General features: G+C 38.6%; 1 protein-coding gene and 1 long non-coding RNA gene across 3 annotated transcripts in view; one reads left to right on the top strand and one right to left on the bottom strand.

Annotated features, from left to right (window-relative positions):
* The window catches only part of LOC137992530 (neurogenic locus notch homolog protein 1-like), a 56,184-nt gene that overhangs the window by 8,724 nt on the left and 22,348 nt on the right, over nucleotides 1-25,112 (top strand). The window contains exons 1-8 of one of the 2 annotated variants that reach the window (XM_068837898.1): nucleotides 9,834-10,086; nucleotides 10,746-10,818; nucleotides 16,883-17,148; nucleotides 17,841-18,089; nucleotides 19,713-20,285; nucleotides 21,528-21,755; nucleotides 23,105-23,369; nucleotides 23,664-25,015. In XM_068837898.1, coding sequence (XP_068693999.1) covers nucleotides 10,029-10,086; nucleotides 10,746-10,818; nucleotides 16,883-17,148; nucleotides 17,841-18,089; nucleotides 19,713-20,285; nucleotides 21,528-21,755; nucleotides 23,105-23,369; nucleotides 23,664-25,015 — 3,064 coding nt within the window. In that variant the 5' untranslated portion in view covers nucleotides 9,834-10,028. Of the gene's footprint in view, nucleotides 1-9,833; nucleotides 10,087-10,745; nucleotides 10,819-16,882; nucleotides 17,149-17,840; nucleotides 18,090-19,712; nucleotides 20,286-21,527; nucleotides 21,756-23,104; nucleotides 23,370-23,663; nucleotides 25,016-25,112 lie in introns of those variants that run through there. The other variant, XM_068837897.1, reaches the window with a different exon arrangement.
* LOC137992532 (uncharacterized) lies at nucleotides 1,529-7,079 on the bottom strand. The gene is made up of 3 exons (XR_011121712.1): nucleotides 6,816-7,079; nucleotides 4,872-6,339; nucleotides 1,529-3,466 (listed from the first exon to the last, which is right to left on the bottom strand). It is a non-coding gene; the product is annotated as an uncharacterized lncRNA (long non-coding RNA).

Raw genomic sequence — 25,112 nt, 5'->3', positions numbered from 1 at the left:
TTACAACCCTGTTTCACTCCAGTTTTGATCTTAAACCACTCCGTTGTATCCTGGCCATCCACTACTGCGCATTCAAAGTCGTCATAGAGCGTTTTCGCTATGCTGATTATCTTGTGTGGTATGCCGTAGCCGTATAAACAAGACAAGCTATTAAAAGTTTTGAAGGCAGTGTGTGTATCTTGGTTTCCCGTGGTAGAAACTATTATCATCCTAGTGAGCCAAAAGCTGTTTTGTCCTGTTTCTCCAACAGAGATATCACTTGCATGTTAGGTTTGATTTCTTAAAAGTACTGAAACATTTTTCTTCTACCACTTTATAACAAATTTGGAGACATTATTTCTGCGAAGGGGGGGGGGGGGGGGGGGATCAGAGAATTTTAGAATGAGTTCCAGGGGAGGGGCAAGGCATTTTTATCCCTTACGCAGGGTGGGTCATTTTAATAAGAAATATAACACACAAGGCGGTAATAAACATTGGGAAACAATGCATTTTAAATTTGACTTGACGTTTCGTATGCTTGTGTGTGATTTTTCTTATTTAACTTCTATGGCCGATGCTCCTCCCCCCTGCCAATTTCTGGCAAGTTCCTCACTGAAGCCCAGGTCTTAATTAATGGCACGTTTTTCTAATATTTACTCGATTTTTGACGAATATTTAAACCCAGAAACCACGCGGTCGTCCAAACTGGTTTCTCGACAAATTTCTTGCGTCCAAGCAAACAAACGTGTAATTTGCTCTCTTTTTAACTAGAATAGGGGTTCTTCAGTTCGGAAAGGACATCATTCGGTTTTTCACGTCGTTTGTGATATTGACAGAAATTGCTAGCTAAAGCATAATTGAGAATTAGTATGCCATAAGTACTCCAGTATAAAATCCCGCTCATGGGTGGTCCCGATTTTAACCGCAACTTGTAGCCCCTTCCAGTTAAGTTTCTTAAGATTGTTATGTTGCTTAATATTTTCCGTTCTTTGATACAAGCTTTGAAAACTAACTGACGTGTTTGAATCCAATTTCTTTCTTTACTCCATGTAAACAAACGCGCCTCAAATCTGACTCTTCAAGAAACGTAGCTGTTTATAAATCAGAAGATTTGTAATCCAAACAAAATAGGGTGTGACCTCTTCTCAGTTCGTAATTAGTTGGTATGTCAACAAAAACTGATGGCAATTCATTGTTGTCCAACATTCACAATTAATAAGTTTGGTGAAAACGTTTATTAAACTTGGCCGGGTTTTTTGGTACGGTCACTAGGAAGGCAGGATAATCGTAGAACATAATGTTCAATGATCAAAATGGAAGAGGCGGAAGCTGCTGGAGCAGGTTCCTTGTCGTAAAAAAACTTTCATAATTCCTTCATGCATGATATTTTTATTTTGTAGGAACGGACTGCTCCCTCCCCTTGGGAACAAATATTTTGACTTGGAAAAAATACTTGCCTGAGGTAAACGATACCCTTGGGCGTCATACAAAAAGAGCCCTCATAATGAATATATGATCATATATGGATCATTATGCGACCGATCCCCTACTCCTTCTTCACTGTGCAGATACCTCCAGGGTTTGAAAAGAAACACTAAACAACAGCATTTGCCTTAGGAGTAAATCTATTTATTACTTCATAAAATACACAATCAGAGAGATGGAGCAATCAAGATAGAATATTATTGAGTTTCAAGGCTTGTTGATGGACACCATGCACTCACCCAGTGGTCCCCCTAGTTTAGACGAGAAAAGTCATGCAGCGAAAGAAATAAGCTGCTTGATCTGTCTTGGAAGAGATGGAGTGCATGTACGTTGAAGATTGATATCAAAGGCACAGACGCCAGGCAAATTGAAAACGAGATTTGTAGTTATGTATCGGTAACGTCTGCTAAATCCCAGAAACAGCTTCTTGATATTTTAATAGTATGAGTATTTCTGTGCCTGAGGCATTTGCCCGAGTCATATTACCAAATCATGTGGACACGCACGATATGCTGCAAATTATGCGTTCTTCGGCCTTGCGAAACAACACTGAGCAGACATAATTCAGAGTGTGGATCTCACTAAGTCTAGAATTCGAATGTCGGATAGCATGGCTGAAACGGGGTGGGCGACGAACAGATAACAGGTTCAGTGTTCAGTGGCTGAGGTCAAACCTTATTACCAACTATTAGTTATAAGCCATCGCTGTCAAAATAAGGTTACTAAGACAATCACAGATAAACCGTCTTTAATATCTACAAACGGAAGTCAACGAGTAATCCGATTGTATTTGAGATTGGGTCTAGTTGCATACATACGGTGCATTTTGCAGAGGAAATCTTAGAGCGTTACCTTTAGGCTTATTGACAGTTTTCGTCTCTCTTTTTTTTTTTTTTTTTTTTCGGGTGGTTTTACAGATCTAACTCACGGATATCTGTTACCCCGAGGGGACCAGCTTTCAAGCAATTCGGGGCCTCTCCATATGATCCCGCTATGATTCACTGCGTGCCATCGAGATATTTTACTCCTTTTTCCCGAAATTTTTCTTGATGCACAAAAATCAAAATGGCGGCGATAACGCCTTGCCTGTTTTCGAATTCATCGCAGTTACAACGGGATGTGCCGGATTCTTCCTCTTTACTTTCCTACTTTGAGCAAAGACAATGTTGAGCGGGACGAACTGAATAAATGTCAGTTAACTGTTCTCTTCTTTGTTACCGCATCCGCCGCAAGCTGAAGAAAATATTGCGAGCTTGTTAGTGTATATTTCGCCAAGAAGCCAAGTTTCGGCGACAAAAGCAGTGAACGAAAAAAGTAAAATTTAAAAGCTAAATTATGATCCTTTCGCCATGTTGAAAAGATGAGTGGATAACGTGGGCGTTAAGGCGGGGGTACACCTATTTCACACCGCTCAGAAGCGGTTAAATGGAAATATCTCGTTCGCGTTTCATCAGCGCAAAAACGTACCCTCTGCTCGTCATGACACAAATTAATCGACCCATTTGTTTGAGTTTTTTTGTCTGTAAATTTCACTTCAACTTAAAAACTGCTTTCTTTCTTCTCCCTTTTTTCTGGGGAAAAACCTGACTTCAAATAGTTTTTCCGTAAAGTATCTAAATATCATAATTTTTTTCTAAATATCTCGAGTTTTCCAAATATATCTTAAAATCGGATCTAAATATCTAAAAAAATATCCGGATATTTGTGTCTGGCTTATGTTGATCTATCCGAACAATTTTTTTTATTAAATCCTGATTAAAAATGCCATCAACTGCCAATCCTTTCATCCCCGTCACAAAGTGCTCATAAACCGTGGCCTGGGATTCTGGGAATCAACGTTTTTTGCCATCTGCTTTCCATGCCATTCGCGCATTCTCTTCTGATGACGTTAACGATGCTTTTCATTGAATGTGCATTGCCACACACTGAACGCACAATGGATCAAGTCCTTTTTGTAGACTCAGTCGTGAGTTCTGTTTTCCTTATTGCGTACACAATCTCCCTAGAGGCGGGGTCGAATCAGGATCATAGCATGAGAAATAAATAAATGTTTACTCTTGCACAACAGCTACTAATAAGTTTGAAAATTTATTCGTGTGCGGGATTTAATTTCTATTAAACTCAACTTGATTGAAGTTTCATGTAACATCAGATTTTTTATCATTGTTATTCTAACGCAAAAGAACAATGATCCTCTGTTCGCAGGACGTCCGTTGGTAGCAAAAAACAGAGAAAAAATTGCAGAAATGTCAATATTGGTATTGCGATTATCTAAGGGGAGAGGTCCAGGGTCCGTTCCTTGTTTCAACAATAGCACAACTTGAGAACATTTCCTACGACTGATAAATTCCTCAAAAGTCAAAACACATAGTGGACATTTCAGCAGCATACTTGAAGGAAAAACAGTATTAATTAGTCCTGTTTTGGAAACTGATATTCAAAAGATCACCACCCAAGTTTGATAATCGTAAAGAGATTTAAACCATTTTAGGATACCTTGCTAATATGGGGTCTCACCCTTTGATTTGTCTTCTTAGGATTACAAAATCGGCGACTCATGCTATGCTCTAAAAGCGTCTTCTTCAGTTTGGGACTGTCCCGGGAAAAGAACAAATCACATTTTTTGTAATCGTGTTAATTTGAGATTTATTTTGTTTTTGGAAACGAAACGAAACGAAACAAATTGGATTTGTCTCTCTTTCTTCCAAACCAAAAATGAAGGGAACAAACAGAGCACAATACTTGGAATAACAAAAACACATACTCTTTTTAAGAAACTAATGCCATCAATATTGCTAATCCACGAAAACAAAAGAAATAAAATTGATGATATCCGCTGCCGAAATTTCTCGAAAACGGTGGTAAGGTATTTCCTCGGCAGGCTTAAAGCTACTTATAAACAAACAATGGCATAAGAAGTTAATAAGACCCTAAAGAAAACCGTATTCACATTTACTAGCAATATAAGCCTGGTTTCAATCATTAGCTAATTAGATGCGTTGTCTTTATCACGAAATCCACCCATGAGCAGAATGCAAAATGTCCGTTATGTCCCTTATCCTTCGTGTTGATGACATCTTTATTTTGGTTCTTGTAAAATTATAAAATGTTTATAATCATCGAAGACTCAAAAATATTGAAGCAGTTTAGGTGAGGTCAGTTTTGGATTGAAAACTCTAATTCACGACTGACACGACTTGTCTCAACAGAAATATCTTGCACATAAGTAAGGCTAATAAAAAACGATTTATTGGCACTATCGGCGAGAGAACATCATGTAATCCTTAAAATTCAGGGCTGATATCGAAATAGTGGAGTGGATGTGGTCGATCGCTTTCTGCTGATGTCCCTTATGCCAGCAAATATACTCAAGAGCCCTTTCAAATGTCTAAAGCGGAAGAACTTACCGTCCTTGCGGTGAACATCGTAATGCAGTGATCACAGAAATGATCCTTCAATCACCAGTAAAAACTTCTATGATGAGAGAAAAAGCGCACTTAACTTGACAAGTTTTTTAGATGACGTCATCACCTTGAATGATTAATTGAAAATAATGCATGTGCTTTCGTGTGTTAAAGCAGTCTTGCAAAATGCGGTTTTTTTTGTTGCACATCCAATACTAATTGAGATCGTAAACCATAAATTTGTTTCTAACAAACATTAGGACTGTTGTGTTTCCAAGCACGTTTAGCCATTCACACTTCTCAGCACCAATCAAGTAAGACATCTTAGCAGCTTTTAACAAAAACTTGTTTTTCAACGCTGTTCGCGAAGTCCTGTCCTGTAGTCAAAATCCGTTGCGAAAGAAAAAAAAACGAAATAGACGATGTACAAAAAGTAGTTAGCATTGAAAAACAATCCTCTCCCTTTCCTGGTCTAAAGCGCGCTCCTCTTTAAAATTCCCCTGCTAAATTTGTGGCAAATTCAAAGCTAAGAGTGCCCGTTTCGAGAGCCGGAAAAGTCATCAGTAAACACCATCAATATAAAATTAATTAATTTTCCTGACAAAGGAAATTAAACAACTGGAACCGACGAACTACCGTCACTGTACTATCTTATATATCCGCTCTCAAGCACCCAAAATTGGGCAAAACTTGTGGCTAAGTTCGGCATTATACATATCTTGTATGTCCTTGCAACAATCGAACATTGTGCGTTTGTTTTTGACTCAGTATTAGAGACGATTCCCAGAATAAGAAGTGATCATGATTTATGCAGAATACTGGGCGGAATTTCAACAATCATGTACTATTCATAGTTTCTTTTCAAAGATAAGAACTATCAATAATTACATAAGGACTTTTCCTTGTCTAGTATGAAAGCTCAAAAAGGTGGAATTTAGACCAATTTACGGCATGGTAAATTTCTTTCAAGTGAATCGCCCAAAACATATCCTACAAACGCCAACACCCAAAAAAGAACAAATTTCCCACTAATACTCGTGAGATAAAAACAAATACCGATTGTTTGCTTTGTCAGAATGCCGAAATTAGCGATGCCACCAAAAAAGCAACCGTAAGAAACAAGGCGGAGAAAACAAGTCACCCACAGATCATTTCTGGGTGCGGGAGAGGAAGGCGAGTAAACACCGACTTATTTAAAACCGGCATTCACTGAGGTGACTGCTTGGTTAATTTTCATGGGAATGTTGTTTTTCCATTTAGCCACCTGCTTTCAGTCAAGTGAATCGAACCGGTACAAATTATTTCCGATGTGTCCTTAAATACAGGAGAGTTCGTGTGAGCATCACCGCTGAATTAAGATGATTACGTGACCGCTTGAAAAACTACATCAAACTTCGTGGTGGATGGATTACCAGAGGAAACGGTTCCATTGAAGGCTACCGATCAAAAGCTTCAATTGGAGGGGCGGCACCTTTAAAATAGAGTAATTTGCACTGGTAAATGGAAGAGGTCTTCACAAACGCATCATCTCAACAATGATACCACTTTTAGGCGCTACACTTCACCGCCGAAGTACAGCGTAACAACATTGCCATAGATGGCTCAAGGAGAAACATGACCTGTCTTTTAAATTAATCATAGAGTTTTTCAGCTGATGAAGGACGAGCCTTGCGAAAGACACATATCTTTGCGGAAGTGTTGAGCGCACAAACTAAATAAATGTCTATTTTTATGGCGGGGTGGGGGTGGGGGTGTAAAGCCTTAAAATCCTCTTGCTGAAGCACGTAAAAATATCACAGATCAGAGGAAATACCGTCCTAATTGTCACTCAAATCAGGAAGGCGAATAGTGTAAGTTGGCATTTGGCATTTTTTCTCGGCACTTTTTATCTTCGCTAATCTTTCAGCCCTGAACAAATCTTAAAGCTATGTCAAAAGTAAAGCTTACCTTCGAGTCACGGCAGGAAGTCTGAATAATCATCATTTGCACATCAACTTTTGCCGTTTTGGTTTTGAATGAACTGGAAATGCCATCCCTTGCGCTTTTTTGTTTGGCTAATAAACTCGTGTAACTCTATTTTCTTTATCGTTACGGAAATCACTCCAGTAAATTAAAAACTGCGATTTCGATTCACGTTTTTTGTCAAGAATAATTGCCCCGAGTTGAGAGCTAAAAGTTACGTTTCCATAAACCCCATCGTGAGATCTTGCACTTCTAACAAACTGCTTTACCAACGTGTTTATCGTTTTAATATTTCAATCACCTGTTATTCAGTTTGTTCAATTTTCAGTTGTGCCATTTTGCTGGCCACGGATACAACGTGTTTACTACTTTTCTTTGTTAAGTTAATTCCACCGGCCACCTTCATTAATCGGCCGAAACAGTTGTACTCCCTGGAGATAGCACTGAATCTTTTGTTTGTCGAATGGACGAAGTGTTCCCCAATAGGCCTTGAATCAAGAGCTCTTTGAAACGATCATGTGTTCCATTGTTTTGGACACGATGCCCTCCTTATGACGACACCCTTTTTGTGTTCTATTTCCTTGGCAATTTTAACCTCTTCTTATATTCTTTTAACTTCGAAGCGAATGAGTCCTTTAGAAACGATACAAAGATCAATAGACTCGCAAAAAACCGGAAGTGTGTTTAGATGAAGAAAATCTTGGGTCTCCGCTTTTGATTCAATCAAGTATCCACCAACGAAATCTCTTAATGGCTTTGGCGATCATGTCTATGATAAATGTATCACCTTGCCTTCGAAAGAGAATCCTTTTGTTGTTAAAACTCATAATACAGAATCTCATTACCTTAATAGACTGAGACAAAGAAACAATAACAGTTTCCGAAATAGAATTTCGTGTTATTAGAAGTTGTAAAATGGTACTGATCATGTTGCATTGAAAGACCAAAACAACAACAATAGAAAACTTCGCAGTGAATTCTAAAGGAAGTCCTTTAAACGATTTTATACAAAAAGTTTAATGGCCAAGTAAATGAGCTTAGAAAAGTCAATTTTGCTTCGTGGTTATTTATTTCAAAAACTTTGGCGAAGCCTGTTGGAGTTTTGGGTGTGGATTGGGTTGGGCAATTAAGGTTTCCTGTTTCTGAAAGGAACTGCCTTGTTTTGACGGGAAGATTTTAGAGGAGAAACGTAAGAAGTCCCTAGTAGAAGCACATGGTTGAGTTTTGTTCGATTTAACAATCAAATCACCCGTCCCAACCCCTTTTGCACGTGGCAACAGATCATGTGACGAGAATCACGTGACTGGGCCTTTTATGCCAAAAAGAAACATCTCGTGAATATTGCTGACAAACTCCTCAATATCGCAGAAGTGTCTCTTTAACCAAACTGAAATTCATAGTCAGGCTATATCACGAATCTTTTCACGAGATGCTAATTAATAGCCAATGATGTGCAGAAACAGAATAAAGCTGAATACAGTTATCTGTTGATTTATCCGAGGGAGGTTGAACTCAGGCTACGAGTTGTTTTCAGAAAGCTTAAAAGTTAATATAAAAACTGTACGTCAGTATTCTTTCCCCTTGATAATATCGTCAAAAAGAAGTTAGATTGAGGCAGCTTGTTATGTCAGTTCGTCATCTTATCTTGTTTGCTCAAGCCTGGGTATGTATTTTGTACACACATCACAAAAGACTTCAGCAAATCAGTGAACTTTTGTCCACAGGTTATTGTCGGCCTGATCAGCGCATAACTTGATTTTATTGTAAAAAGATTTATGTCAATATTGTACTGGCATTGAAATATCGCCTGGTTGTCTGTTTGGCTTCGCGTGTCACCCCATCCTGTTTATTATCTTTGACTGATTTAGCTCGCCAGTTCCACAAAATAGCCTCCAGTCTTTTAATCTTAATCCTGAAAAGCATTTCGACCGGAGCGCACGTGTCCTCAGGCGAAATGTTGAGTGCTTTCGCGGGAAAAAATTAATTGCACTTTTGAATCACCAAAAAAAGCATAAAATTGGGAAAAGCTGCAAGTAATGTTAGAGTTTAAAAGGATTTTACCTTGAACCGTCCAATTTTTGGAATTTTTGAAGTTTTACAGGCTTGGGCCTATTAAAATGGTGGTGCCCGTCAAAAATATATACCGACTTCTAGTGTTGAGAAAATAAACTCCTTTATAACCAGGGATTATCTAAGGCTCACAATCAGCTTAAAGAAACTGTAATGTTGTTCTTTGTGTCTGAAAGGATTGTTAAAATTCCGAGTTTATTTTTTTTTAAATCACTATTTCTCATTGAGCTCCTCGAGTTCTCAGAGGATTTATAAGGGATTAAGACATTTATTTTATTTTCTAGCCTGTTACAATGAAATTCTAGAAACCCCTGTTCTCGGCGTCTGACATGTGGCATGCACAAGTATTTAAAGCATTACTTTCCGTTTTTCGGCTACTATCTCTTATCTCACCGTGGGAAAAAGGGAGCTTCTTCTTTAATATTCTCGAGAGTCGCCATGACGCTTTTGTCGAAAGCACTTCATGAAAAATAAACGCAGGACGTTTAGGGCAGAGAATGCAGCACGCCAAACTGAAACGGGGTCCGTGATAAATTATTTAATTATTTGGTAAGCGAAAGTCTAAAAAATGGTTTAGCACTAACACAGCGCAGGCGCTAACTACAATCGTTTCGGACGACCCTGTTTTTTGCCATTAAGGTCTTCCGTAACCAAGCAAATGTGTCAATGGCGTTGAATGAAGAGACCAACGACGAAGCCCTTGTCATCGCGCCCTTGCAATCTGTGGAATGTGGCTTACAAACAGCACAATTTCCTCCGTCTAGTAATCTTTTTCATGTGAGTAAGTCCCCATTAACCCAGTGATGTGATAATTAGGCAGCGAAAAAACGCTGAACTGTCAAAGGCAGTCCCGGTCCATTGGTCAATCACGAATCACGGCTTCTGATTGGACAGCTGTAGCACAAAGGACAGGAGCGCGACGCTTGACAAAGTGGTCAATGAAACATTGGCCGCCTCGCCGCTCATTGAATATGCAAATAACATCAGTGGGAGAGTGGAGTGAAACTCTATCGCTCTATACCGCAGTCGTGGGAATACTGTGCTTTTCTATGCTCGATGTCTGACTTTACCTGATGACGCGCAAAAGTTGATCGAACTTCGCTGGAATTGAACACCGAGGACTCTATCATGGGCGGGTTTGCAACCGTGATTGCTTTGTGCCTCTTCATTCCGATGCTAGTATCTGGTGAGTTCGGACAGAGTTTTTTCGAAGTGCGTGCTCCGAGCCATATTTCAACCGTCAGAACACGGATGTTGCTTGGATTGAGTGCGTCTACATTCTGGGCTTTGGAATGTCATTACATTGGTCTTGGAGATTTGAACCGATGATGGACTTTGAGAGAAATTCAATTTGCGGAAAAGAAACTTTCGCGTTCTTTAATTGAAAAGACGGTTAACTTAATTCCACGGAGCGCACATGCATCGTTGTATGTCTTACTGCGGTTAAATTAAAAATCCTTCGATAATTACTTCAGCCACTTATGAAAGTAAATCTCGCGAATGTTTCACGGTATCGTTAAACTGTCAAAAGAGGTGAATCTACAGGATAGTGATCGGAGCATTTAATGTAAATTTTGACAGGAATTGGCCGTTGAACTTCGCATTTAACCAGTCAACCCTCTGAGGAATTTACCCACCGAATTACGTTCCACAAATATGTGGCTGCTTCAGGCTTGTTATAAGTTTTTACGAATTGACAAATTTGGAGCTACTGTAGCTAGCGGGGAATAAGGAAACTCGACAGGGAACAGCTGTCCGGTTTTCTTCTTTGATTGTTTGAAGATTCCACCTGGCTTTCGACGGCTTTTTTGGCTCATCTATGTCCTTTTTGTTGTTTTTTTGCAGCCTCCACGTGTACCGCTGGCCTCTGCAAAAATGGTGGAACTTGTATAACTACCCAGGGAAGAGCAAACTGCAGGTAAATACACTTTGATCGATCAGCTAAACTCACAGAAAACCCTGCAATTGTTTTTAAATTTTAAGTGTTGTTTCAGGATGACACAACGCACGTGAAATGTTCACCGTGCGGTTCTCTTGCCAGTTGACAGTCTTATTTGTTTATCAAGACAGCAATGCATGTCTAGTAATCCCTCAGAAGACTTATTGCACGTTTGGTTCTCTGTTCACGGTGATGTTGGGTTGTATTTTATCCTATTTCTGTGTCGGGACTCTACAGTTTCCTTGCGCTCGACTAGCGAGAAATTGAATGGACATTAGTTCATTACTATTGGAGGCACACAAAACACTCTTGGCATACTTTCCCTAGGGATATACTCAATTTCACTTTCTTTTTGCGGAAATAGCTGAACGCTGTCATTGCGAAAATCCGCGGTACAACAAAATCTCGATGCGGGATTGACTCTGGAAGAGGAACAGTTCTAAGCATCTGTGTGTTAATCTTTTTTTGTTGTTGTTTTGTTGCAATCAAAATTACGGTCTGCTAAGTTAACTATCGAATGATACACATGTTTTGTGGGTATCCTTACTTTTGGAACTAGCAAACATTATGCATTATTAAGAAAGCTAAGCAGATGTTTTTATTCAACATTAAAGTGTCCTGAATAAACCTCGCTATAAAAGTATTCGAAACAAGAGCGTTTATTGGGAGTTGGTGTTGATAAGTAGTTTCGGATGTTGGTGACGTCGCTTCGCACTGGAACAAGCTCTTGAAGTTCGGATTGAGTGTACATCTTTCGGCGTCGGCACGTTTTGTAAAGCTCGGACCTAATTAGCTGGGTTTAATCCTTATGAACCTTTACGACTGCATCTCGACAACTAAGAGCTGGCTACAACATAAAATATAAGACAACAGGCGTACCGTTCTAGAGCACATTAGTTACCTACGTTAGAATCACGAGTTTGATCAGTCGTGGTCATCCGTTGATAGCATTTTTGTCTTCAGGGCAAGAAATGGGCCAAAATTGACCAATCCTGTACCCTTATTCTTTCATACAATTTGACTTTAAATGGTCTTCTTGGGAATTAAGGTCTAGAATGAAATTTTAAAGTTAATTGGGCTAAGAATATAGTCCGCGAGAAACCTCGTCAGACTGCCACAATGGCGTGAGTATTTTGAAACAATAGTTCCTTTGCCGCCAAAAGAATCGACACACGATTAACCCAATAGCTTTTATAAGGTCCAAAACACAAAGAACGTTTCAGAAATCCGAGCTATGTTTTCCTTGTCGTGTTATTGATGTTTTGTCTCCTTTTTTAGAACGCAGCTTTTAAACAACTTCGCCAAGTAATTAATGCTTCATTTGTAATGTACCGACGTTTTTGCGTTATTTTTTATGGCTTTTTTGAATAATTATTGTTTACTCTAAGTTTCTCGTCTCCAAGAATCGTTTGATTTGCTATGGCGATAAAACAGGAAAGTGTAGAAGAATCGATGTGATGGCAATTACATCTGCAAATTACCTTCTGTTTTCCGTCAAAGAACTTCTTGTTATTCTGGTTGTACTATTTTAAGTCGTGAAACCTCAAACAGTAACTTGTCATGTATTTGGTTTGAACGTAATCTTTATTCAACTCTTTCTTGATAATCTTAATTTGAATTGAACTGCGAGAATAAAAGTGCCACTAGCTAGAGTGACCCTAGAGTATTTGGTTCCACCTAAAGGCGAAGAGGAAATTTATTCGCGAAATATCATTCTCTTCTGAGATAGTATTTGTTTTAAAGCGGTTTGACAGTTGAGAAGATCGATGGTCCTTGGTTTAAATAGCAGTCGAAGAGAAGGGGCATTTGGACAAAAGCAGTGAAGGATACAGGCCACATTGTTTTTATCTTGAATGCTAATTGTGTGGTTTAATCAAATTACAAGGTTAAATGAAAAATGACTTGTAGTGCCAAAAAGTCATTTGTAAGCATTCTGACAACGGTAAAGCAGTGCAAAGTGTTCTTGTGATCTATCTGTTGGCTTCTCTTGAGGAGCTTTTATTCGTGGTTCGAATCGTCAGTGATATTAGCTGCTGTGGATCCAAGCAAAAACGCCGAACTTGCCCGCAGTTTGAATGCGGTTTGCATTGTTATTTCTCAATTGTTCTATCAGCATGAAACATGTGGAGATTACTTGAAAAGCAGCTGTCCTGATGGGGCTAGCCTTGTGAGTGTCTTCTATAAAAAAAATTCAACGTCTTAAAGTCAATTAAAGGCTTTTAATGCACTTTGATCACAAAGTTTATCTACCAAAGTGCTACCTTCAGTGTGATTGACTAGATTTAATGCTCTATAATATTGCACTTCATTCATGAATGGAAGGCTTGTCATGTTTAATTCATTAATCGGTGACCTTAATTCAAATTGCCCTAGCTTATTGTGGCAAAGTGCAAATAGTTGGGAGTGGAACCCCAGGGTTTTGACTATTATGGCTATGTAAAGTGCTGGTGATGAATTAACCATTAATAATTCCCTAGAGGGGACTACACCGTTTACTGTCAATATTTTGACTTTTCAGTAGATTCTTGTAATCTCAAATAAGCTGCCCAAGCCAGAACCCTTGCTTTTGTGTTTACATTGGAACGATCATCTTGGCTGTTTGGTTGAATACTTTGTCTCTACAAAAAGTGGATTTTTTATCCTTTTTGAGGTTTCTTGTTTGTCTCCATAGATGGACAAAAATCAAATTATTCTATCCTTTCACAAGTTTCTCTAACAAAGGCTTGTCTGCATAATTTTTGCATTATTTAAAGTTATGTCTTTGATCTTGAAGGCTCAGTCAAAAGTTGTGAGTATTCATGATCCTTTTATTCAACCAGTTATACAACAAAGTTGTCACTTACTTTTGCCTTTTTTTCCTTTAAATTTTAAGTCTAAAAAGGATGTAGAAATAAATTTAAGATCAAGCTAATTTTGATCTTTATGAGTGTCTTGTTTATTTATTTGCCAAGAGCATGGTTATCACTTTCTGCACATTCAAGAAGTACTCAAAGCACTGTTTTCATTGTTAACAAATTTCTTTTTTCTTGACCTGAACCAAGATTTTAAGACTAGTGTAGTCTGAGCAACAAATTCTGAGCCTTCAAATTTTAAGTGAAAACCATGCACACAAAAAGACAGTCATAAAATTAGACTCACTTCTCAGAGCCAATTTCATGCTGTGAGTTCAATCCAAGTTCGTATTTTTTTATTCAATGATTAGTTTGTTCTAATGGAGTTTGTACTTTTTGGTGCACAATAATTAGTGGTTTTTGTTAAAGGTGAGCCTGTGTATTGCGTATACTACATGTAAGTGTATTCTAGTTAATGATATTTTGGAAGGGAATTAGAAAGTGCCTTTCAGTTTGCTGGTTGAAAGCACTGTGTACCATGCATCTTTCCACATTTGCATTGTGAATGTCAAAGGGTTGTTTGTGATTTGGGTAGGAACTGTGAGGAAGACAATGGCCACCCAGAGTGAGGGAATTTTTATGAAATATAGTATAGTGGCAAACAATAGAGGTTTTTTAGATTATACAGGCTCTGATGCTTTTCTTTTGGAAATAATTTCATTCATTCCCAAGGCTAAAATATAACCTTTGTGGTCAAGTTGTCATATCATTCTTTTCAATAACAAGACATTATTTTCTAATTGAAAATTAATAATGAAGGGTTGGAAAGAACACTATTTTTATGATACTGCAAGTGACTGCTTGGGGTTTTTTTTTAACTTGCTCAAAACGTTAATGCATCCAAACAATCAGCAAGTTTTGAGCATACAACTCCAGCACACAAAGACAAACCATAACTCCAGCAAAAAAAAATTGCTGGAGTTGTGGATTGTATTGGTATGTTTTGCTATGGTGTATTTGTACTCTAGATCCTCGATCTTAATGAAACAAACCCTAAATGACTACATACCGTAAACACTCATGTATAAGCCGCTCCCCTTATTTTGATAATCAAATGATTTATGTTAAGGGAAAAAAACCTTCAAGACCTTGAGATGGCATTTGTTGCTTCTTCAAAACATGTCACAGAAATTGAGTTTGCGACAGCTTGATTTAGCACTCAAATTTTCCATGTCTGTTGAGGACTTAAACAATCAATTGACTGCAGTTTACAAATTCATTCGATTCTGAAAAGTAATAGTATCTGTTTTGTAGCCCTCTTAATTGAAATTCCAACAATATGAAATTAAATATATTCAAGCTACATGTGAATGCTTATACAACATGAAAGATCGTCAAACAATGCAGCCCACCGCCTTCTCATAAGAAGATTCTTGTGACCATGCAGATTAAGAAACAAGAAGTGCAGGTGTCAACATGAAAAAGAAGTGTAAGTGTGAAATCAAACAACATCAATGCAAGTGAGAGTTAATAATTACATGTGTAGAACATTTGGTCAGCGTCTGTCACAAAGGTAGACCCATAAGCGGCTCTTGAAGGTTTCTGGACTTGGGGCCAGCACAACAGAATCTGTTTTCCTCACAATGCTAACTTAAGTGTGCCTTTCCAGAAGGAATGCAGTGGATTAATTCCACCATACTTTTTCCTGTCCAGTGTGAATGCAAAGGTATTGTGCAGCCAAAAACTCAGATTAAACGAGTTGGGTCATTTTCTGGTAAAGTTAGGGATAAGCATTAGGAAATATTTGGGATACAATGCTGTACCCGTCTTTGTGGTGAAAAACAGAGCCAAAATACTAAGGGTAAAGTGCTACACTGTATTATGACCAAAAAAATCAATAATTTTTCTTTTTTTTTTTTTTTGGAGTTTAAATCTATGTTAACTAAACACAAAGTGACCAAAGTTTCAAGTCTTGATTGCAAAAAGACACCTGTTTATTTTAACTGGAATTTGGGTACGGTCAATGTAAAATGCAGACTGCAGACCAGGGGTAAAATGCAGAGTGAGGTTATAACGTAACTGTTGAAAAAGCCCAAACCCATTAGAAATGCTAACAGTTAAGCCTAAATATTGTTTTAGGCCTAATTAGGCCTAAGGTTAGCATTTCTAAGGGGTTTGGGCTTTTTCAACAGTTAAATTATAACCTCAGTCTGCATTTTACACCTGGTCTGCAGTCTGCATTTTACACTGACTGAATTTGGGTACTTAATGGTCCACCATTACTCTAATCTTCAAAGAGCTGGGTCGACGAGAAAATGACGTCAAAGTGTAAGAATGCAATGAGAATGTAGTATACCCAGCTGAATTAATATGTAGCACAGGAGTTTTAGGCTTTCATACTTTTAACCTTGTGTTGTGCACATAAAATTCCCTGCCCGTGCACACTGAAATTTTAAGCTAGCAAGTAAATGAGGTTTCTTCCCCTAGATCCAACCCTCTGAGGTCCAATCTGTCAGTTTTAAAATGTGAGTGATGACAGACTGTGAAATCCAAAACTTACACTCAAAGTAAACTGCCTCTGGATAAAAATCAAACCTCAAAATTTTGCCAGTTAGGTGTTCAGCAAACACACTCTAACAATCTGAAGTAAAAAATGAAGAGGAAGTGATGTTTTGATCATAGTAGTACTATAAGTTCTTTCTTTTGAATTTCTCAACACCTGTACATCAATGGAAGATCAGATAAAGAGATAATTATTTAGGTATGTGGAACATGTGCAACAGCTGAAGGATAAATAATTATTTTAAAACTAACCAAAACACAACTAAAATGAATTCAACCCTTTCACTTCAAAAATGGCCATGTACATGTACAGTTTTTAGTCTGCCCAATGTCAGACAAGTTCACTTATCAATGGGGAACTCCTTAGAACCAAAATAGTAAAACCTAGCCATTTTGTTTGGTCCTTGCAATAAATGTGGTGTAGTCAAGGGGGGCAATAGCAAGGGATCCAGAACTATGATTCCCCTTGGCCAGGTAGGTCACAGTGTATCTCACTTCGTACATGAAATTTGGGTCACAGTCTCCCAATCCTTTTGGTCTTTCAATTGAGTTCAAAAGTAACCATTAAAGTAGTTATACTGGCCACACTTTTGAATGAGTGATAAATAAACAGCGCTTTACTTTAAAGAATTTTATTATTGCCCTTGCAGTTGTCCTGCAAATTTCACTGGTCCCACTTGTGAGGTTGATGTTGATGAGTGTTCAGTGCTGGTCAACCCATGCAAGAATGGAGGAACATGTTCAAACCACTTTGGTGGCTATACCTGCCGCTGCATTAGTGGCTGGGATGGATTTGATTGTGCCATTAACAGAGATGACTGCATTTCATCTGATAGTTATCCAAAATGTCAGAATGGTGGCACCTGTATTGATGAAGTGGGAAGATTTGGTTGTGACTGTTCAGCAAATTATATGGGTAAGTCAGTACAATAATTGTTTTTCCAGTGAGCCCCAAAGATTTCACCTTTATCTATAGTAGTCCAGATGAATGAGTGGTAAGCCACCATTCCCTTGTCTGCCTTTGTTTTTTTGCTCCCAAATGAGTCTAACTGTCTGTTGTTGTTATTGTTGTCCTCACTCCACTTGTAGATGCAGTGACATTTGCGACTGAATTTTTTCCCTTTGCAATTTGTGACTTCATGTACACACGTACATATAGACTGCAGATTGTGCAGACTGTGCAGACCAGGGGTAAAATATGGAGTTACCCTCACTATTAGTGATAGCTATCCATAAACAGTCTAACCTGAATGTTCATGCTCATTTCCCAAGTTGCCTATTGCAATTGTTTTCTAAGAGTCCATTTGCTGACACTTTCGGTGCCGAGCTGCTGTTTGTGAGTTGTTTACCTTCAAAAGGTTATAACAGACCAAATCTGCACTACTGTATATAGAAAGTGGAAGCATTATTTAGATAGTTGTTTGTCTCCTTAACCCTTTGACGTCCAAACCGGCCGAAACGGACCAGACTTAGTATTTTACTCTGTCTAACGCCAGATGATTTTACTTGTCAATGGCGAACCCCTGGGAGTCGTTGGGTTAATATAACAAAAATTTGTATTATGTGAAAGATAGTGTAGCTCTTCACTTTGCTTATTTGCTTATTAAGGTCCGACTTGCCAGCATGAAAATCAGTGTGTGACACTAAACCCCTGTTACGGAGGTGCAACATGTTACGCAAATGCCTTTGGCCAGTACAGTTGTGTATGTTCAAGTGGATGGACTGGACAAAATTGCAGCACTGATATTGATGAATGTGCAGATGCCAGCAAGACTGGGTTGCCACTGTGTCACCATGGAGGCACTTGCGCAAATACACCTGGGTCATACAATTGTATGTGTATTCCTGGATTTTCAGGTACTGTATGTTCATCCAGTCATTACGCTGTCAAATAACAAAATTTCCTAAGAGCATAAAATGAAGACAGTCAATGAAAATAGTTCCTCAAATCTGTGAAAATTTGATTGTTTCCATTGTATGCAATATCCGGTCATATCAAGATACTCTCATAGATGCCAACCTCTGGAAATCTAAAATCTGGAGACTTTTTCCTTATCCAGACCACCTAACCCTCTCCTCCTCCCCATGACCAGCTCCCTCCCCTACTCAAAAGAAGCAGCCACCCACCCCTAAAAACAATTTCTCTCCAAATCAAAGCGGGAAATGGGCATTTATGTCAAGAATTTTTATTGATTAAACAGAGATCCAATCAGACTATTGGTTATATGGTCAGGATAACAAACAAGATGAAGAAAGCCATCTTGCTTACTTTCTGTCAAGATGCATTTAAAACTTGGAGATTAAGAAATGCATGAAGAAATGGTAAAATGAGTTTGAAAAAAGCGAAATTCCTTTAACTTGGGGATGTGATTTGAGTCCGGGTTCTCAATAGAATTTTTGAATGGCCGTTGCTGTGCTATTTTCAACTGTAATGCAGAAGTACAGTGTGCGAGTGGCCTGGGCTAAAATGTTTTGAATTCAATATGGCGGCTATGTTTTTTCATTGCAATCAAAGCCCTTCAAATACAGTGATTGTTCAATCATTCTGTGGACAGGCTATGTGGCAAGGGAAATTGCAAGAGCAAAGAGTGTTAAGTACATAGTTTACACACTTATTCACTCCAAAAGTCGTTGTTTTATTTGCAATATTGATTGACTAAGTGATTTACTGATCAAGGTGCTTTCACAGCAGTAAAGCTTACTACTGACACCTATGACAGATGTTTCAGGTTACGGGTTCTATTGAGAACCCTGTGAGTCTACAATGGAGCAAAGTCTTTAAAAGGTTCAAAGTCGTTTTTATCCAGGAGACTCCCAGATAATCAGGGAGAGTTGGCATACTCTGAAAGGCAATTTGTTGATAACCTTTAATTTGGAAAGCAGCCAGGATACATGTATATTTATATCTGACTGAAAGTCAAAAAAAGCACCTTCTTAGATTTTCGCTTGAAAACAGGTGAAGCCTGTTTTCAAGCCATTGGGGTAGTGTAAAACCAAGAGGGGGTGGAGGGCAGGCTCTGTCAAGAGATGCCTGTAAGAAAACCAGAGGCTCTAAGCTATGATCTAGTTGTTACCTGGCACTTATAAGACCAAACCAAAGTTACTCTTTGGGGGGGTGGGGGGGTAGGGTTAGGGTAGCCTGAATTAAATCATAGTCAGTATTTATGTGACAGGGCTTTGCAGAAATCAAATGCCTACATCCTTGAAATGATCCAGAACCCATCTTTTATATAGGACTTCCAGTGTACGTGCAAAAAAATCTTAGTTTGACTCTCAAGGTCCCACGGCCTCGCGGCCTCGCTCACATCAAGAATGACACGCCACACATGGGGCGCTTCAAATGGTCACGTGAGCAAGTCGAATGCAAATGCATCCAATCGATTTTTTCGGGGTGCAAACAGTTTAAGTAGTATATATATACAATCTCAACATCTTGTTTAACGCAACTTTTGAAATTAATTTTCTTGGGCTTTCTTGCAGGTCAAAAGTGTGAGGTCATTATAAATGAATGTGAATCTAGTCCTTGTCAAAATGGAGCTGTATGCTTAGATCTTATTAACAGATTTCAATGCTTGTGCAATCGTGGATATACTGGTGCGCGGTGTGAACAAGATATTAATGAATGTGATAGTTCCCCCTGTAAAAACGGAGGACAGTGCCATGATCTAATTGGAGCATACAATTGTACCTGTGTTTTGGGATATGGTGGCACAAACTGTGAGACAAACCTTGATGATTGCAGTCCGAATAATCCCTGTCTTAATGGCGCAACATGCATAGATGATATTGCAAACTTCAAATGCTCATGTGCCACTGGCTTTACTGGCAGAAAATGTGAGACGAATATTGATGACTGTCAATCATCCCCTTGTCTGCACTATGGAACATGTGTGGATGGGATCAATGAGTACAGCTGCTCGTGTGTTCCAGGATACACTGGGAATAATTGTGAGAAGGATTTCAATGAGTGTAACAGTGACCCTTGTCTGAATGGCGGAACATGCCATGATCTTGTTAATGGCTTTAAATGTAAATGTCCCCAGGGCACAAATGGTAAGGACAATAATTATCTGGTGCATCTCTTAAATATGCAACTAAACACATAGGTTGTAATCATGATTTTGAAAAGTAATTTTACCATTAGTTGTGTTTGAGATTAGGAGAATGTAATTTCTAATCTTGGGTATCCTGTGCACATTTTTCATTCGTCTGCTCTTGAATTATGTCATACATGCATGCACCTCTTGGTTTTGATACGTCATGCAAAATGACGGTCACACACCTCATGGTTGTTTGTATGGAGTCAATTTGCACCACCACGCTGATTTTTGGCATTAGGGACATTTTGTAGTTATAATCACTCTAGAATGCTAGCAGTCCCTTCCAAGTCAGTCAAACTGCCTGCTTTAGTCAGGCGGGTCAAATGACTTAAGGGGACTGCCAGCAGTCTATAATCTCTCAGACAATTTCAACAAATTCCAGATTTTCACAAATTTAGTTTTTGTGACATCATCACCTCAAACTTTCCATTTTTAGCCACATTCCACAAGCCTCATACAATACTTTTGTTCTTTATATAAATGCATAAATGCTCTCCTAAAGTGACAATTGGTCAGGGTTCCATTAAATACACGTATGAATATTCCGATTAAAAGAAAGGCATTATGATGTGTATGGCATCAATGAAAGACAATTTCATGTTGTATATGTCTAGATGGTCTCCCATCCAGAAACAAACCCCACCCAACAGGGATTAACTTCAGTGAACTTTTTTCATGAAGCACGGGTGAATCAAGCTGTTAGTATTGACCACTGTGTGACAAGCTGAATTTGGTGATTCACAAGTCTCTTTCGTGTGCATTACTGTACTTTATTCGAACAAAAAGTACCAGTAGAACTGATAACCACAACAATTTGCCCTTTTACTTGCTTTAACTTTCGCTTTAAACTTCAATCCTATAAGATTGTTTCTTCCCTTACCCTTTCCCTTTTCTTTTAAAGTGACTGTCAAACGCAAATCAGTAAACCGAACTTACCACTGGTATTATCAGTATTTGAAACAAAATGTGAGCAGTTCCTGGAACTGCTGAGGTGAGATGTATTCATCGTAAACAAAAGATGAAAATGTAGGATATACATGTATGGTAGTTTTTAAAATAGTTGCATATATAGTATATATATATACATGTATAGCTTAATGAAATTCCATGATCTGCGGCCCTTAAATTTCTTCCTGTACGAGTGTATTTTGTGTCTGTCTCTCTCGCACACAAAGTTTATCCAATCTATTTCCAGGTACAATATGCGAGCACAATATTGATGACTGTTTACACGTGGTGTGTAAGAATGGCGGAACTTGTAAAGATGGTCTTAATGATTATTCCTGTACCTGTCATGATGGGTTTTATGGACGTCATTGTGAGGGTAACTTTGATGAGTGTAGCTCATCACCTTGTAGGAATGGTGGATCGTGTACCGATGGTGTTGCTCAGTATCATTGCCAATGCCAACCAGGATTCACAGGTTCGTTTTCCATGTAGTCTTGTTTTCTTGTCAGTCATAGCCTCTCTCTTGAAGTGGAGCATCAGAGCATGTGTGTGTGTTGCCATCATAACCAGTTAGTTTGGAAAATTGTAATACCGTAAGTTGAACTCATGTATAAGTGGACCCCCAATTTTCAAGACCTAAAAACTGTTTTTTTTTTTTTTTTCATTTCTGGCTAAAATGCAGAAAAGCAGATCAACAGAATTGTTCCAAAAAATTAATGTCAGATGTATTTGTGAGAATTCTTTTGCAGTTGTAATCGATGAAAAAGAAACTACTGTAAATAAAGTTTATTATCTCTTTAAACATGACATGCAATGAGCAGTGACACAAGTATTTCAGATTAGCTGAGAAAATTTTTCCATGTTTTTATGTGAAAAGTAAATCTTTCAATTTTAAAGTAACCTTCCTCTGAACATTGACATAGAAAGGAGATTAATTTTGGTAGATGAAAAGAACACCAAAGAGTTCGAAAAATTGCTTGATGAATAACCCGCCATCTTGGAAACGTTTGCCAGGTTACTAAGCCACTGACCTCGCTCGATGAAGTCAAGTGAATTAAACATCGGTTCACTCTACTATAAATGCCCGATCTACAAAGTTAGAGATATGATTATAGTGTAAGAGGCACATGCCCAGAGGTTTGTATTTAACTCACTCACCTTTTTTTTTCTCCAAGTTTTCCTGTGGACAATGAAAAAACCCAGCCAAGCTCATCAAACACACAATTTTATATAATCAGAACTAGTTTTATAAAGTCAGTTTTTATGTAGATTTTTATCAGCAATTATGCTAATTTTCGGATTGTTCGAGTGCTACCAAACCAGCTCTGTCGGTATGACTCAAGTATAATTTTTTTGGGCTGATGATTAGGTCATAAAAGGTCAACTTATACACAAGTAAATATGGTAATAACAAACAAGGATTAAAAAGAATTGAACAAAATAAGTTGAGATCTTTGAATCCAGAATACTTTGTGAAGGCTTCCTATTAAGGCCACTTGATCTTGAAACCCTGCTCATTTAATTGGAAGCAAATGGTGTCTTCATGGTACTGAATAAATTGTAGAATGTCTTCTTCAGTTACTTTCTACCATAAATGATGGGCTCCAGAACAGCATCTGCTGTGGCAAATGAGCTACTGTACTTTACCTCGAGGTGTGGATGTTTGTTGGGGTGACTTTACAATGCAAGCATTCTGTTTTACTCTCTTTTGCTTAGTGAGGTTCTGGACCTTATACAGTGTACATCTTCTCCTGTCTTGATCTGTGCCTGAAGTGCCTACACTATTAAAAAGAAATTTTATTTCTTTTTTCTTTTGACTGGTAGGGAGAAGCTGTGAAACATTAATTGATAATTGCCTGGTAAACTTCTGCCAACACGGAGCAACGTGCCACTCCCTGTCTAACAGTTACAATTGTACGTGTCCCCCAGGGTACACTGGCCAGTTTTGTCAAATTGATATTAATGAATGTATGCCAAACCCATGTAAAAATGGATTCTGCAGAGATGGCATCAACAAGTATGTGTGTGACTGTTACACTGGATACGCTGGCATTAACTGTTCAGACAATATTGATGATTGTCAATCCAGGTAGGTTTTTCTCGTAGTGCTTTATTGTATGGAAGATGGAAACATCAGACTGTTATTTTCCTTCAGCTCATTTCTATTCTGTGAGTCAGCAAGCACTTGATAAGGAGTCATACCTGTAAACCCCATTCCCTTCTGAAAATGAGACATATATATGTACATGTAGAGTTTGTTCTGTATCGTGCCAGACGATTATTTTTTTACTGATCAGTTGGGTCTGCTTTAGGTGTCAATATGTTGACAACATTTAATGTCTTTTAGCAGTTTACTTACGTTGGTATGTTTCTTCTATTATAGTCCGTGCTTACATGGATCAAATTGCATTGACCAAGTTGATGGTTTTGCATGTGAATGCCCACAAGGATTCACTGGACAGAGATGTGAATACCACATAGATGAGTGTCTCTCATTTCCCTGTCAGAATGGAGCCACTTGTGTTGATGAAATAGGATCTTACAGCTGCTATTGTAAACCTGGTTATACTGGACAAAACTGTGAAAGTACAATTGATTGGTGCCAAAGTCGACCTTGTAAAAATGGAGGTACATGCAAACAAACTGGAATAGATTTTGAATGTATTTGTCCTGCAGAATTCACAGGTGTCATTTGTGATGTTGAGAACATGACTTGTGGCCAGGCAAAGTTAAAGAGAGGTGGAACTGACGTTTGTAAAAATGGTGGAACATGCTTCAATGATCAGGACAACATTCAATCCTGTAGTTGCCTTCCAGGGTTTACTGGAAGCTACTGTGAAATTAACATCAACTACTGTGACAGTGGACCGTGTAAGAATGGTGCTCATTGCAATGATGGAGTGGCGAACTACACTTGCACCTGTTATAAAGGATTCACAGGAAGAAACTGTGATATAGACATTGACGACTGTGCTGGAAATCCATGTCGTAATGGTGGGACATGCACTGATCTGGTGGATGGTTTTATCTGCTCCTGTCCATTAGGCTTCATTGGAAATACATGTGAAAGCAATCCAAACGATTGTTTGGAAAATGCCTGCTTCAATGGTGGATTCTGTCAAGATGGCCTTAAGAGCTTCACCTGTCAATGTCCGGCGGGATTCTCTGGACTTCGCTGTGAGGTTAACATTGATGAATGTTCATCTAATCCATGCTCTCCTCTTGGTACAGAAAAGTGCTATTCATTAGTGAATGACTACCGCTGCAAGTGTAAATGTGGGTTTTTGGGCAAGAACTGTGAAGTCAATATAAATGAGTGTTTGTCAAATCCCTGTCAGAATAATGGCCAGTGTCAGGATGGTTCCTGTCGACACACTTGCTTTTGCCCCCGTGGATTTAGTGGGATAAACTGTGAGCTTGCTGTCTCCACCTGTAAAGATGACCCATGCCTTAATAATGGCACTTGTCGAACCCTAGCAAATGGTAGCTATGCTTGCACTTGCATGCCTGGTGTCACTGGTACACACTGTGAGTTGAATATAAATGAGTGTGATTCATCACCTTGTCATAACGATGCAACATGTGTGGATGGATATGGTTCTTTTTCTTGCATATGTCCCTTTGGATACACTGGCAGGACATGCTCCCAAAAGACAGATGAATGTGCCAGCTCACCCTGCTTGCACGGTGGTACATGTGAAGACTTTAGGGGTTACTACATGTGTAAATGTCCAGGTAAGAATGATTAACTAGAGATATGCAGACATTGAATATTGTTGTCATGATTTCTCACTTTGAGTTGTTTTGAGTTCACGTTTAGTCACAGTGGTCA

The sequence above is a fragment of the Montipora foliosa genome, chromosome 2 (assembly GCF_036669935.1).
Source record: "Montipora foliosa isolate CH-2021 chromosome 2, ASM3666993v2, whole genome shotgun sequence".
Lineage (NCBI taxonomy): Eukaryota > Metazoa > Cnidaria > Anthozoa > Scleractinia > Acroporidae > Montipora > Montipora foliosa.
The sequence above is the reverse complement of the archived record's forward strand: the minus strand, read 5'-3'. Positions and strand labels throughout refer to the sequence as shown.